The sequence below is a fragment of the Ceratotherium simum genome, chromosome 4 (assembly GCF_057802395.1).
Source record: "Ceratotherium simum simum isolate JZ-2026a chromosome 4, ASM5780239v1, whole genome shotgun sequence".
Lineage (NCBI taxonomy): Eukaryota > Metazoa > Chordata > Mammalia > Perissodactyla > Rhinocerotidae > Ceratotherium > Ceratotherium simum.
In genome coordinates this window covers 35,498,916-35,512,573 of record NC_141903.1, presented here as the reverse complement: position 1 = coordinate 35,512,573, position 13,658 = coordinate 35,498,916, and the positions used below count along the sequence as shown (strand labels likewise).

Sequence of the window (13,658 nt, the reverse complement as noted above, 5' to 3'; positions counted from 1 at the left end):
TCTTCTAGTTGTACTGCATATTATTTTCTGTCTTGTTTATTTGACTCTTGTTCGTCTCCCCTTTTGACAGTTTCAGAAGGTGGAAACCCTGACTATTTTATTACATCCCCAGTGCCTAGTTTAGTGCCTGGCACAAAGAAGACCTTAGAAAATATATTTGTTGAATGAATGAAGTAAGATTTCCATCATACTCATGCCTTCATGTGATTACAGGCAGCCACCAACACCAAGCACAGACACAGACACTCTCCTCACACAGGTTAACCCCCAACCCTGTCCCAGGCCCAATATACTCACACCCAATGAGGTCACTGAGGGATTTTTATTTGTACTGATTTTGCTATAAAGTGTTGCTGAGGTAGAGCCAACTGTCCAGGGCTGGACAGGGGCAAGGAACACAGGGACCCAGGGAAAGGAGAGCCAGGGGCCTAGGTTGTGGTGCAGGGCCTCTTGGTCATCCATATAAACAGTTAATAAATTGGGCAATAAATAGAGGGTGGGCAAGGTTGGAAGGACAGGCAGAGAAGGCTGCAGGCCCCTAGGGAATGAAGGGGTACAGAGTTGGGCATGGACCCAGAGCCTCCTTCTCCAGTCCTCCCGGATCAATTTAGGGCATATGGAGCAGAGAGGGTTTCAGCCGGAGGGCATCAAGAAAAGAGAAGACACCCCGCTTTCGAGGGGCTGCCCCAGCACCCCCAACCCCTCCTTTGAGTAGAGGGAGAGGCACAGGACCTCCCGGGGAGTCCACGGAGCTGGTCCGCTTGAGCCGCAGGCGGGCACGGGCCTGGGCACCCCAGGCCTTGCCTCGAGCTGCAGAGGCCACAAGACACTTCTGGTACTGAACCTAGGGAGAAGGGGAATGTGAGGATTCAACTCCTTTCTGCCCCTGGACCCTGAAAGCTTCTGCAGGACAGGGAACTGGCCAAGGTTTCAGTCTGATATGAGGCTGGTAACCTGCCACATCTGGAGCCCCTACAGCATTCCCATAAACATAAAATAAAACTTGACATTTATTGAGCATTTAAGGAGGGCTAGACATTGTGCTAGGTGCTCTGTATAATCTAACTTAATCCACAGTTTTTTATCAGGTGTTATTATCCCCATTTTGCAAATAAGAAAGTTGAAATTCAGAGAAAATACATGACTTGCCCAAGGTCACCTAGCCAAAGAAATGATAGAATTGAGATTCAAACCTAGTTCTGTCTGACTGCAGAGTCTGTGCTCTTAACCACACCTACCACTATGCTGACTGGCCTCCATCTCATTGGACTGGACTGGCCCTGGCAAAGAGGATTCCCTAATGAAAGGGAGGGTCTACAATCCACACTCCATTCCCAATGCAACTGCCCCAATCTTCTCTCATTTGAACTCAACGGCGTCCTAAATGGTCTTCCTACTTCTCTTGTGTCTTCCAAATCTTTTACCCACACTTAATAGGTCTTCCTAATCTACAAACCTGACTTCAATGTCCTGCGCAAAATGTTTAAATGGCTCAAAGTGCCTCAGTATAAAATAAACTCATCACCCTGACCTATAAGGTCTTCCATGACCTGGTTTCTGCCATTTTTTTCTGCCCCCATCTCTCACTCCATCCCCCTTGCACTCCAGATACACCAGATTCTTTCAGATACTCTAATCCACTAACCTCTTTCTCACCTTCACAGCTGGGGTTCCCTATACTTGGCACACCTTCAGTCCCACTCCTCTTCACCTGGCTAACTTTCTCCTTGGATCTTCACCTCTCAGTTTTCTATCACCTCTTTCACGTAGCCTTCTTGAACCTGAAGGTGCCGTCTCCATCATCCTGTGGTGTACAACTTCTTTTTGCTCTGTCTCTGCTCTAACCTAAGTGTTCTGTATGGTCAAGTGTTCTGTAAGGTCAAGTATGGTGCCTGGTACCCCGCAGGCACTCATATTTGTTGAGTGAATGAGTGAGCTGAACTAACAGAGTGCAAGCGTCCCACACTCAAATGTCCACAGATACTAGGAAATAACCTAAATGAGACAAACAGGAAAGACAATGCCCACCCTACAGCGCACAGGCCCTACACAATTCCAGATGAATGCTGCAATTTATATGTGGACCCAGTGTCAGAGTTGCTGATATTTTAAGAAAAACAGGAATAGCAATTATTATGTGAAATGTCCTGGCCTTTAAATATTGGCAACTAATTCAAACTTAATAAAAACAGCACGAGGGCCAAATAAAATGCTATTAAACAATAATCATCCCTGGAATTGCTGGCCTGTGATCTCTGGAGAGGTTGCCGATCCTGAGCTCCAGTCACCAGTACAGAGAAGCTGCAGGGCAGCCCCACCACCCATTCCCACTCCTAACTCACCATGCAAGCAGCCTGCACAGCTTCAGAGAGTCCCCCTGCATGGGGCTGGCACCAGAAGGCCGCGCACTGGAAGCTCTGATGGCCCAGGTCGGCAATGAGGCCAAAGGTGTGTGGGTCGCGGCCAACACCAATAAAGGTCACAAGTCGCACAGGGCACTGCCACAGTGGCTCCTCCTCTGCACCAGCCTCTGCCTGCCCACACCAGGCCTAGTCACTAGAGGGCCAGGCACTGGCTGGACCCAATGAGCGCTTCTAGCAGCAAGCAATGACCCCTCAGCATCCCTGCCCAACCCTCCACAACCCCCAATTTCACCTTCTTCTGGCTGATACCTGAATGGGATGTGCAGTCATGAGGGAGTCAGACACACTGAGCATGGCAGGGACCCAGACATCCCGGTCCCCCCGGGTGGTGAGAGTACCAATAGCCTCGTTCAGCACGTCCATGCCTGGGGGGACATGCCCACCATGGTGTCTCCCAGATGTAAAGAAGGAAAGGATCTGCAGGGAGTGTCTAGGCCCCTCACTGACTTGGGATTCAGAGAGATGGGAACAGCTAGGGCTGGGCTTCAAATCCTGAGTTGGGAAGGCTGGTACATCCCAGGCTGGAGATGGCCATGGGAGCTCTCTGAGAAATAGTGGTAGATCCTACCTAACCCACCTTCCCCCTTGCCTTCTGCAGCCTACCCGCTCCAGTGCACTCAGTCCTCACCCATGGCTTTGGTGACTGGCAGGGTCCCCACGTACAGTGCCTCGTACTTCTGAGCAGCCTGGCTCACCGCATCCAGCAGCTCCACTGAAATGTACACACCAAGTTGGCCTGGGCACTACTCAATGACCCCTTTCCCCACCCTTCTGAGAGAATTGGAGGTAGCAGAAGAAAGGCCATGGATGCTCCTCTAATTTAGGGCTTGGGATCCCTGGGACAAGGACACCTCAGAAGTCCCCTATCTCCAGAGAAGTACTAAATAACCAGGACCCCTTTCCCATCTTTCACCAAAGTAGCTTGTTGCTGCAATGCAGAATCTCCCTCCTCATACCTTGCCGTGGCAGGTCTTCAGGGGAGATGGGGTCTAGGGAGCAGCAAGGGGAATCACTACTGATCCCTACTCGCTCTGACAAGATCTGAAACATAATGCAGCCAGCATGAGGCACAGGGAGAGGGGAATTGAGGTAAGAAAGCCAATACCACCCTGCCCCAACCACCTTGACAGCTCCAGACCCAGCTTCATACCTACATTCCCTGCCCCACTCCTGGCCCTTACCTGGGCACAGAGCCCGTGGAGGGCACTGGCAATGGCCTTGGCAGGGACGTCACAGCGAAAGACATGGCACTTGAGCATACAGCTGTCTTTGTCACCCGCCACAAAAGCGAAGTCCCTGGCAGGGTCAGAAATGGGGCTGGGGCAGGGGCAGAGATGGGGCTGGGGTTGGGGCAGGGGCAGAAATTGGGCTAGGGTAGAGGCTGCATAGGAGCAGGGGCCTGCAGTGCCTACAGGAGGCTGGAAAGTTAGGCAAGGGACATGGCTGGGATGGAACAGGGAGGTCAGGGCTGGGGCTCTAGGCACCTGGCTGTCACTCACCTGTCACTGTTCCCGCAGCATGTGGGAGCACAGGAGAAAATCAGCCCAACCTCTCAGGCTCTGCCCCATCCGTCCCTGCTGAGCTGGGCCCACCCTCCCAAACCAAGTCTGGACCAGGCAGGGGAGGCAGAGCTTGGGTCCTTGACAGAGGATCTGTGTCCGGGAGGTCAAGTACAGGGGATCAGCATCAGTGGGAATCACAGCCTGCAGAGTGGGGGGAGGAGTAACTCTCACTTGGAGGGATATAGGGGTCCTCACCGGCCCTTGGAGCTGCCCACACCCCATACACGGATGTGCACCAGAGGCTGGCAGTGGATCAGACTGTGGTCCAGGGGATTCACCAGGCTCATGGTGTCCTTCTTCAAGATCATCAGCATGTTCTGACCCTGCCAAGGAGAGGTCAGCCTGGAGCTCAGATAAAGGTGACTGCCATAGGGAACAGGCAATTCAGGGACAACTACCTCTGCTGGACCTTGGGCTGAACCCCTTGAAAGGCTAGCCAGCTCACCTCGCCCCAGGCACCATCTGGGGGCTGGCTCCGGCTGCGGGTCTGGGCCAGCTGCTGAATGCAGTTATTGACTGCAATACTGCTCTTCCCTGGCACCAGGTCCTCTTCAGGTACCTCTACCCAGCCCAGAGAGCGGACTGCAAAGCACTGATGGGTTGGGGGAAAGGACAGGAGGGCCCTGAGTGAGTAGAGGTGGAGTAGGGTGGGAGGTGCCACAGGCTCCACACACATAAACCCTCTGATACCCCCTCTCTTCACCCTTGATCACCTCTGCCTAGCCCAATCCGACCCCTGAGGTTTCCCTTGGGACCCTCCCCAATGCCCTGGGCTGGCCGTTAGGCCCAAGTCACTACCTTAGCCCCGGGCTCCACACTCTGGATGTAGAATTCCTCACCATACCAGGATAGAGAGTTACTGGAACAGAGCAGAGCTGGTAAGAGGACCACATTTCCTACAGAAAGGACACTTGTGAGGCCCAAACTACATAATGAGCACAAGATGTGAGATAAGACTCAGAATATAATGTCCCAAATACAAAACAAGAGCAGGACAGGGCCCTGGACATATTAAATAAATGTAATATAGATGGGGCTTAGAATTTGAGGAAAAATTAAGGACACAAGACATAAAATAAATGTTGCAAACATGAAGCAGTTTCCAAAAGGTGGACCACAGCTCCAAATCGGGACAAGACACCCTGGAATAGAAGACAGGAACCTCCATGGACAGAGCCTAGGACAGTGGCCAAGCTCTAGAACATGATAGATTAGGACCCAGAATACGGAAAAGAACACGTAGCAAAAAACAGCTTGGAACAAGGGACAAAACTCAAAATACTGAGAGTCAAGAACATGGGACAGAGCCAAGAACACAGAACAGAGCCCTAAACATGGGACATAGTCCAGAATCTGAGCTGGAAAACAGACTGTGGGTCCAGCTTGATCTTTTAAGTGCCATGGAACCCCAAGCCATTCATTTTGCCTGGCCTATCCCTTTTACCTCCGGTCCAGTGAGCTCTCCAGGCTGGAGAAGGATCTCCCCTTGGGGGGCCGAAGTCCCCAAATCCCCTCCGTCCTCTGTAGAGAGGGGGCTAGGTCAGTGTAGCAGCAAGTCTAGGTCCACACATGGGCTCAGGCCCCCTCCTCACACTCCACCTACCGTGCCTGGGTCCTCTGCATCTCCTGGCTCCCAGGTTGGGCGCTGCCACTGGGTGCTACCGCTGGGTACGTGCCAATAGTAAGTACCTGCAGCATCGTGGATCTTCCTCCAGCCAGGGGGCAGGCCTGGTTCCCCCTCCAGACTCTGGTCCCCCCACAAGTCATCTACAGGAACACGAGATGGGGAGGGGGAAGACGGGTTTGGAGAGGGAGGGCATACTCATAGGTTCAGAATAATACCTTGTCATAACCCTTCCTCCATCCCAAAGGGGACAACCCTTAGGCTGGAGGTGCAGTCTGAGGGTCCAGGCTCCCAATCTTGGATATTGCAGTGCAAAGATCCGGGTTCATTTGTCCCCTAGTCCTCAACCCGAGACGTACCCCCTGCCCTGTCTTTGAGCCCCGGGGTAGCCTCCCTAACCCTAACCCTCTTCCCCTCTGAGCTCCCGGTCCTCCCATCGGACCCCTCCGTGCACACCATCGCAGTTGACCAGAATGATGGCCAGCATGTAGTCCTTGCCCAGCATAGCCCCGGCTGCGTCCCCGCCGGCCTTCGCCGGCCTGCACTCTCAGCCCAGCTCGACCTCCGCAGCTGCTGCGCCTGCAAGCCCAGCCTTCTGTGCCGGAGTCCGCCGGGCCAATGGGCGTCGCACAAATACCGGGCGGAGCAGGGGCCGGGTCCCGTGGGCGGGAAAAACGGGCCTGGGCAGCGCCGCCCGCCGCCTGCGTAGGGGTGGAGCGAGTAAACAGGCGTCTAGATCTCCGAGACAGTGCGCGTTTCCGTGCGTGAGTATGGGCGAAACGGTCGCCAGCCCACCCGCTGACATCACGCCGCAACTATGAGCGCCTCAAGCGGCGGAAGACTGGCCAGGCGAACGTGCATCGCGCGCACATGCGCACGAGTGAGATCATCGCGCCCAGGTCGTATGCGCGCGCGCACACACAGCCTGGGACGCGCCGGGATGGGTCACGTGGGAATATCTGGGAGAAGGAGACCTCCGGGGCTTGGCAGCCAGGAAAGCGCCTCCACCCTTTCCAAAAATGCCCCGGAAGTGCCTCCGCCCTCAGTAAAGATGGCCGTAGCCCTTGATACTAGGGGGGCGGGGCTGCGCCTGCGCAACAAGTTCGGCGGGGAAGATGGCGGATGACAAGGTGAGTGAAGGTGGGGGTGATCTGCAGTCGGGTGTGATGTTTACACCTTTTTAGTCCTGAGGAGAGAAGACACTGGAGCGGCTCATGGGTAGTGTACCTCTTGTTACCCCTGGGAGCGGGCTTTTGCTCCTGTCGACTGCTTCAACAGTGGGGAGTAGAGTGCCTCCGCAAGGCAGGCGGAGTCGGGGATTCCCCAGGCGTCCCCTCCCGGGGGACCGTCACGATCTCTGAGTACTCGGACACACTCAGACGCTTTCGCTCTGACATACTTCTCACTCTGCTCTATTCCCTAGCCCTCGAAATTTTCCTCCTAGAGACACGATGTTTCCAATTCACACGGACACTCACGCCCTTGTTCAAACACTGTCTTGCGCACACACTGCATTTCATACTTATATGCGATCAAAACCACTCAGTTCATTTATCCCCACTCCTACAGACAGCCATTCCCTGCTCCTCCCTCCTGCCCCCCCGCGCATACAGTCACACATTCAGTTTGGGATGGCCTTGCGAGAAAAGAGGGAGAAGCCCAGGAAGAAATCAGATTTGCCCCCAAATTGTCCAGGGAACTGCCTCAGGCCATTACTCACCATTGGTCTGGAAGTTGAGCACCACTCACACATTTCCAAGTACTTGCCAGTCCCTGTGTTAAGCCTCGGAACACAGTAGACAAGACAGACTGGTGACCACTTTTAGGTAGCTTGTAGTTGAGTCATTAGTGCTTTCCTGATAGATCTGATTGAAGGTCCCCTAGCTGTCCTGCCTGCCTCCCCTACACACTGCTTGCTCTATAAAATTTTTGTTAAGGGTTGTTGAAAGTTACCGATGCATATCCCATCTGTCACCCCCTCGCTGGCCCCCGTGTGAATTCTGTACTTTTCAATGCCTTTCTTCCTCTACCACTGTCATCTCAGGAAGGTATTTCAGGAAGACGTTTCTCGGGGTCACCCCATTATCCCCACCCCCAGCCTCTGATAGACTTGAGCGGGGAATGGGGCTGGGTCTGTCTGCTGGAGCCAGCCTCTCCCTTGTCCTAGGATTCTCTGCCCAAGCTTAAGGACTTGGCGTTTCTCAAGAACCAGCTGGAGAGCTTGCAGCGGCGTGTGGAAGATGAAGTCAGCAGTGGTGTGGGCCAGGTAAAGCTGCGCCTGTCTCCTGTCCCCCCTTAGGCTTCATTGCCCAATATTGCTTTTAAATGGGTGGTGGAGATTTATTCAGCAAATGGTTATTGCGGGCCTGTTCTCTGTGACCCCAAGGAAAGTTTCCCTGAGAAAATGGTACATGAACTAGGATCTTAAATAGGGGTTCACTAGAAGAGGGGAGGAGGGGACATTCCAGGCATATGAAACAGCATATGCAAAGCCCTTGTGGTGGGAGGTAGCGTGATGAACATGAGGGGTGAAAGCAGTTCGGTTTGGCTGCAGTAGTAGGGGAACGTGCTAGGAAATGAGGCTGGAGAAGTGGGTCAGATTCTTCAGGGACAACTCTGTGGCCTTGTGACAGTAGAGTTCTGTGGTTGGAGCCTTCTAATCCCAGTGTTCTGAGAGTGTGTGATCAGGACTCCTAGGTTCTTTTTCTGCCTCCAGAACCTTGAGAAAATCTTTGGAGAGAATTCTGCAGCTTTCCAGAGTAAGGAGGAGCAGGTGGTGGGATACTCTAAGACAAGCTTGAGTAGCTCCTGGTTAGAGAAAAGGACTTGAGCCTAGCTGAGTTTCCTCCTGCATCTTCCTCCACAGGATGGCTCGCTGTTGTCCTCCCCATTCCTCAAGGGCTTCCTGGCTGGCTATGTGGTGGCCAAACTGAGGGCATCAGCAGTATTGGGCTTTGCCGTGGGCACCTGCACTGGCATCTACGCAGCTCAGGCATATGCTGTGCCCAATGTGGAGAAGACATTGAGGGATTATCTGCGGTCACTGCGCAAGGGGCCCGACTAGCTCTGGATCCCATGGGGGAGGCAGGATGAGCTGCTGGGGCCTGCAGGTGGAGGCCTTTCGAGCACAGACACCATATCTGGCTTCCTCGGCTGTCACCCATTTGCTGTGTCCAACTTTCCTGCCACCTTCACCCTTGCTTCCCTTCCTGCAAAGGGTGGACAGTGGCTCATCAGCCAGCACCCTGGACTCTGTCTTCCCTCCCTAACCCCATGGGACTGGCCCCAAGACTGCAGTTTCTAGGGCCAGCATCCCCTTTCCAGCCCTGACTGTGGAGTTTGCAGCTGACTCTGATCCTCAATATTTTCTCTGGTGTTGTACCACCGCTCCTCCCTCCTGGGAGCCAGCTCTGTAACTTGATTTTCCCCAAACGTGTCACAGTCTCCGCTGCCCCTCTAGCTACACAGGCCACCCAGGGTCTGGTGTGGGCATGAGTGTAGAGGACGGGGGTATGCCAGGCCTTGGCCATCCCAGGCAGGCCCGCTGGACCCTGATGCTACTTCTGTCCACTGCTATGTATGGTGCCCATGCCCCATTGTTGGCACTGTGCCATGTGGATGGCCGAGTGCCCTTCCGGCCCTCCTCAGCTGTGCTGCTGACTGAGCTGACCAAGCTCCTGTTGTGCGCCTTCTCCTTCCTGGTGGGCTGGCAAGCATGGCCCCGGGGGGCCCCACCCTGGCGCCAGGCTGCCCCCTTTGCACTATCAGCCCTGCTCTACAGTGCTAACAACAACCTGGTGATCTATCTTCAACGTTATATGGACCCGAGCACCTACCAGGTGCTGAGCAATCTCAAAATTGGAAGCACGGCCCTGTTCTACTGCCTCTGTCTCCGACACCGCCTCTCTGCACGCCAGGGCTTAGCAGTGCTGCTGCTGATGGCAGCAGGGGCCTGCTATGCAGCTGGTGGCCTCCAGGACCCTAGGAACCCCCATCCTGGTCCTCCTTCAGCAGCTGCTGCTGGCCCCATGCCCCTGCACATCACTCCACTAGGACTGCTGCTTCTCGTCCTATACTGCCTCATCTCAGGCTTGTCATCGGTGTATACAGAACTGCTCATGAAGCGACAGCGGCTGCCCCTGGCACTTCAGAACCTCTTCCTCTACACCTTTGGTGTGCTCCTGAACCTAGGTCTGCATGCAGGTGGCGGCCCAGGGCCAGGCCTTCTGGAGGGTTTCTCAGGATCGGCAGCGCTCGTGGTGCTGAGCCAGGCACTAAATGGACTGCTCATGTCAGCTGTCATGAAGCATGGTAGCAGCATCACACGCCTCTTTGTTGTGTCCTGCTCACTCGTGGTCAACGCCATGCTCTCAGCAGCCTTGCTGCAGCTCCAGCTCACAGCTGCCTTCTTCCTGGCCACACTGCTCATTGGCCTGGCTGTGCACCTGTACTATGGCAGCCACTAGCCCCTGACCCTATAGATTGGGCACCACCATCAGAGCCACCTCCCAGCCCTCCCCACCTCTCACCTCAGCGGCCCTGTAACAAGTGCCTTGTGAGAAAAGCTGGGGAAGTGAGAGCAGCTGGGTTAGTCTCTGGAGGTGGGTGGGTGAAGGCATACCCCTGGGAGACTTGAAGAGTGGGTTTGGTTAAGTAAATGCTTAACCCCCCCAAGTTCTTGCAGATTAAGGAATTGGAGGAGTGTCAATACCTAGGCCTCAGAAATGACCCCATCCCTGATGGAGGAGGCTTCTTGCCTTATCCTGCACGAATGCAGTTGCTTAAAGTGGGACATGGCCAACAGTTGGCTTTCCTTGCCTACTGTGGTCACCCTAGCAGACCCACTGCCCCCAGGCTTGGTGCTGGCTGCCGTAGCCCAGGTATGGTGCGTGACTCCCCCATAAGGGATACTCACTTCCCACTGTCATGTAGGAAAGCCCAATTGCCACAGATTACATACCCATCACCCAGGCCACTCTACCTAGCTGCCCTAGCTCCAGGAGCGCCTGGAGACAGTGCCCCCTGCTCCCTCCACAGTGCTGCTCTCCACACCCAGCCTTGGTTCTGGAAACCCCAGAGAAGGGCTGGGGCTTGACTCATCTCAGGGAATGTTGCCCCTGGGCCCTGGCTTAAGTCTACACTCCTGACCTCTCTGCTCACCCCAAGGGCCCTCTTGAAGCCCACTGCCCCCTCTATGGCTCGTAGGAGGTACCATCCTTTCCCCTCTGGGTTCTGCCCCTGCCTGGCAGTGTCCCAGCTCCCAACAGACTAGGGAAGCTCTACACAGAGTGACCTGGGACCAGGAACAGGGAAACTTGTATAGCTCAATCAGTGTCTCTAACTGCATAAGCAATAAGGTGTTAATAAAGTGTTCTGGGGTGTAGGTGGTGCCTATAATAGGCCATGATTGTTCTGTATCTTTTGTGGTGCATAGCTCTTCTCAAACATCATTTCGTTCCCCTGGTGCCCTAAGTATCGTAATCCTAGAATAACTTATAGATTAGGAGAAAAGGCTTTCTCCCAACTGTTGCCAGCAGCATTATTTCCTTTGAGGGCTCCATGGACCTGAGACTGTTCTCTGTCACAGAGCTTTTGAAATTTTCCTGAAGCACAAAACTTGGGCCTTGGGGAATTTGGAGGGAGTCATGGGAGTAGAAGGTGCTGGGTCAGACTCTAGGCTAGAGAACTTTTTTTTTTTTTTTTTTGCTGAGGAAGACCGGCTCTGAGCTAACATCTATTGCCAATCCTCCTCCTTTTTTTTTTCCCCCCCAAAGCCTCAGTAGATAGTTGTATGTCATAGTTGCACATCCTTCTAGTTGCTGTATGTGGGACGCGGCCTCAGCATGGCCGGAGAAGCGGTGCATTGGTGCACGCCCGGGATCCGAACCTGGGCCGCCAGTAGCGGAGCGTGCACAGTTAACCGCTAAGCCATGGGGCCGGCCCTAGGCTGGAGAACTTTTAAGGACCCAATGTGGTATGATTCTAATTTTCTCTGGATCCCTCACTGATATTCCTGCCTGTCATCTGCTGTCACGGCTACAGGAATGTCAGGCCCTGCTCCCCTTGGTAGAATACCTGGTAAACCTGTAAAAAAAAAAAAAAAAGTCCTAGAGCTGTTGAGGCAGACTCCTTAGGGAGTGGAGTTTGGGAATCTTTTGCCTTTTTTTAAAAAATAAGCTCCTGGGCTGGCCCCGTGGCTTAGCGGTTAAGTGCGCATGCTCTGCTGCTGGTGGCCCGGGTTCGGATCCCAGGCGCGCACCGACACACTGCTTCTCCGGCCATGCTGAGGCCGCGTCCCACATACGGCAACTAGAAGGATGTGCAGCTATGACATACAACTATCTACTGGGGCTTTGGGGGAAAAATAAATAAAATTATTTAAAAAAAGAAAAATAATAAGCTCCTGAGGTGATTCTGATGCACACTGCAGCTTGTGAACCACTACTATCTACGGTGTAGAACTGTAGCCAGTCACACTTGATTTGAATTCTGGCTCTGTCACTTATTAGCTGACTGTTTTGGGCAGTTACTTAACTTGCCCTAGCTTTAGTTGCCTTATCTCTGAAATGGGAGTCGAATGGTACCTTCAGTTATATAGAGTATGGAAAAGGCTAAATGAAATAATGGATATTAGGCGCTTCGCAAGGACTGGCACAAGGAGACCTGGTTAGTAGTGGTATTAATTATCCATAATGAGCATTAGCTTGGTTAGTGGGTTCCAACTTCCTCTCCCTTCTAGGATTCTTAAGAATGAGGAGAGAGGAAACTGCCCCTGAAGGATTCCTGATCACCAGATTTCTTCCCAGGGCAGAGACCCAGCATGGCCGGCCCCAGCCTAGTGTGCATCCTGCCGAAGCTGCTGGATCTCGGCTCGGAGCTCCTGGTTCTGTGTGCCCGGGTTGATGATGTCTTGCAGGACGCCAACCAGCAGGCTGCGGTAATGGTGCTCTGTGGTCGTGGTTTGTTTGTGCCACAGCCGCCGCCAGGCTTGGAATACCTGTGCCCAGATTGAGTGATGCCTGTCAGTCAGCCAGCCGTGGAACCAGCTCAAGGCCTGCCCTCTGTCCCCACTGACCTGCAGTACATGGCATGTGCGAGCTTGGGTGGCCTGCACATGCCGGTCATAGAGGCTGCCAGGTCCTGCTCCACAGTGTCTCACTCTGCCTGAAGGGCTTCCAGCTGGAGCCTCAGCACTGTCTGCTCCCGGGGCCATCTCTGCCTCTCCTTGGAGGCCTTCAATGATAATACTCTTTGTTGAGTGCCACCTGTGTGCCAGCTCGGTTCTAAATGCTTAATGGGTATTATCTCATTTTATCCATTGATAACCATGTGGGGTAGTTGCCATTTTACAGATTTGGAAACAGTGGATCAGAGAAGTGACCTAATTTGCCTGAATTCACGTGGCTAGTGAGGGACAGAACTGAGATGACATATGTCTTTCAACGCTTCACCGTCATCCTCAGGGTAAAGTTCGAATCCACCGGCTTGGCATACACTGGTCTCTTTAGCCTTGCCTCTGACCATGCACCTGCCAGGCTCCAGCCAGATGGACAGTTCGCAATACCCAGAACCCATTTTGCCATTGCTTCTCTCTGGATCTTTGATCATGCAATGTTGTCCTCTCTCAGAACATGGGTCTCTCACCGCCTCCCACCCCCGCCACCGCCCCACACACACAAGTTTTGTTTCTTAATTTGTTCACACAAGTTTTATTTACTGAGTACCTCTGTGATGAGCACAAACTGCCCTTGTGGAACTCAGAGTCTAGTGAATCCCTCTGGCTGATTTGTTTGTCCTTTAAGTCTCAGCTTAGATGCCATCTTCCCTGATCCACTCTAGCCTGAGTCAGGTACACCTCTTTGTTCCCACACGCCCCTAGCCCTCCCATCACAGGACTTAGCACTGGGGATTGCCTCGTCTATCTCCTACAAAGCTGTAAGGGCCATGAGAGAGGGAATGGCCCAGTCTGTTGTGACTGACGCTGGGTCCAAGCCCCCAGCACAGTGCCCAGCCTGATTAGAAGCAGCTCGAGAGCCGGCTCTGTGGCTT

General features: G+C 53.6%; 3 protein-coding genes across 6 annotated transcripts; 2 read left to right on the top strand and 1 right to left on the bottom strand.

The window, feature by feature from the left end:
* Nucleotides 1-303: 303 nt before the first annotated feature.
* APBB3 (amyloid beta precursor protein binding family B member 3) lies at nt 304-6,271 on the bottom strand. Of its 4 annotated transcripts, XR_015551943.1 has the most exons (13): nt 6,066-6,152; nt 5,589-5,752; nt 5,430-5,506; nt 4,784-4,844; nt 4,431-4,577; nt 4,181-4,308; nt 3,605-3,719; nt 3,380-3,464; nt 3,052-3,135; nt 2,673-2,788; nt 2,343-2,534; nt 1,657-1,804; nt 715-844 (listed from the first exon to the last, which is right to left on the bottom strand). XR_015551943.1 is itself a non-coding variant. In XM_004420089.3 (12 exons), exons 1-12 carry the CDS (start codon nt 6,112-6,114, stop codon nt 608-610), a joined length of 1,455 nt encoding a protein of 484 aa, XP_004420146.1. In that variant the 5' UTR covers nt 6,115-6,271; the 3' UTR covers nt 304-607. The 4 variants fall into 4 exon arrangements, 3 of the variants coding, with proteins under 3 accessions (XP_004420146.1, XP_087285824.1, XP_087285825.1); XM_004420089.3 differs by lacking the exon at nt 1,657-1,804 and having other exon boundaries at nt 304-844; nt 6,066-6,271; XM_087429699.1 differs by lacking the exon at nt 715-844 and having other exon boundaries at nt 851-1,804.
* A 339-nt stretch (nt 6,272-6,610) lies between these two features.
* Nucleotides 6,611-8,673, top strand: LOC147917250 (SLC35A4 upstream open reading frame protein). The gene is made up of 3 exons (XM_087429700.1): nt 6,611-6,739; nt 7,777-7,875; nt 8,476-8,673. Exons 1-3 carry the CDS (start codon nt 6,725-6,727, stop codon nt 8,671-8,673), a joined length of 312 nt encoding a protein of 103 aa, XP_087285826.1. The 5' UTR covers nt 6,611-6,724.
* A 426-nt stretch (nt 8,674-9,099) lies between these two features.
* On the top strand, nt 9,100-10,992 carry SLC35A4 (solute carrier family 35 member A4). The gene has a single exon (XM_004420085.3). The coding sequence runs from the start codon at nt 9,101-9,103 to the stop codon at nt 10,073-10,075; it is 975 nt and encodes a 324-aa protein (XP_004420142.1). The 5' UTR covers nt 9,100; the 3' UTR covers nt 10,076-10,992.
* Nucleotides 10,993-13,658: the final 2,666 nt, after the last annotated feature.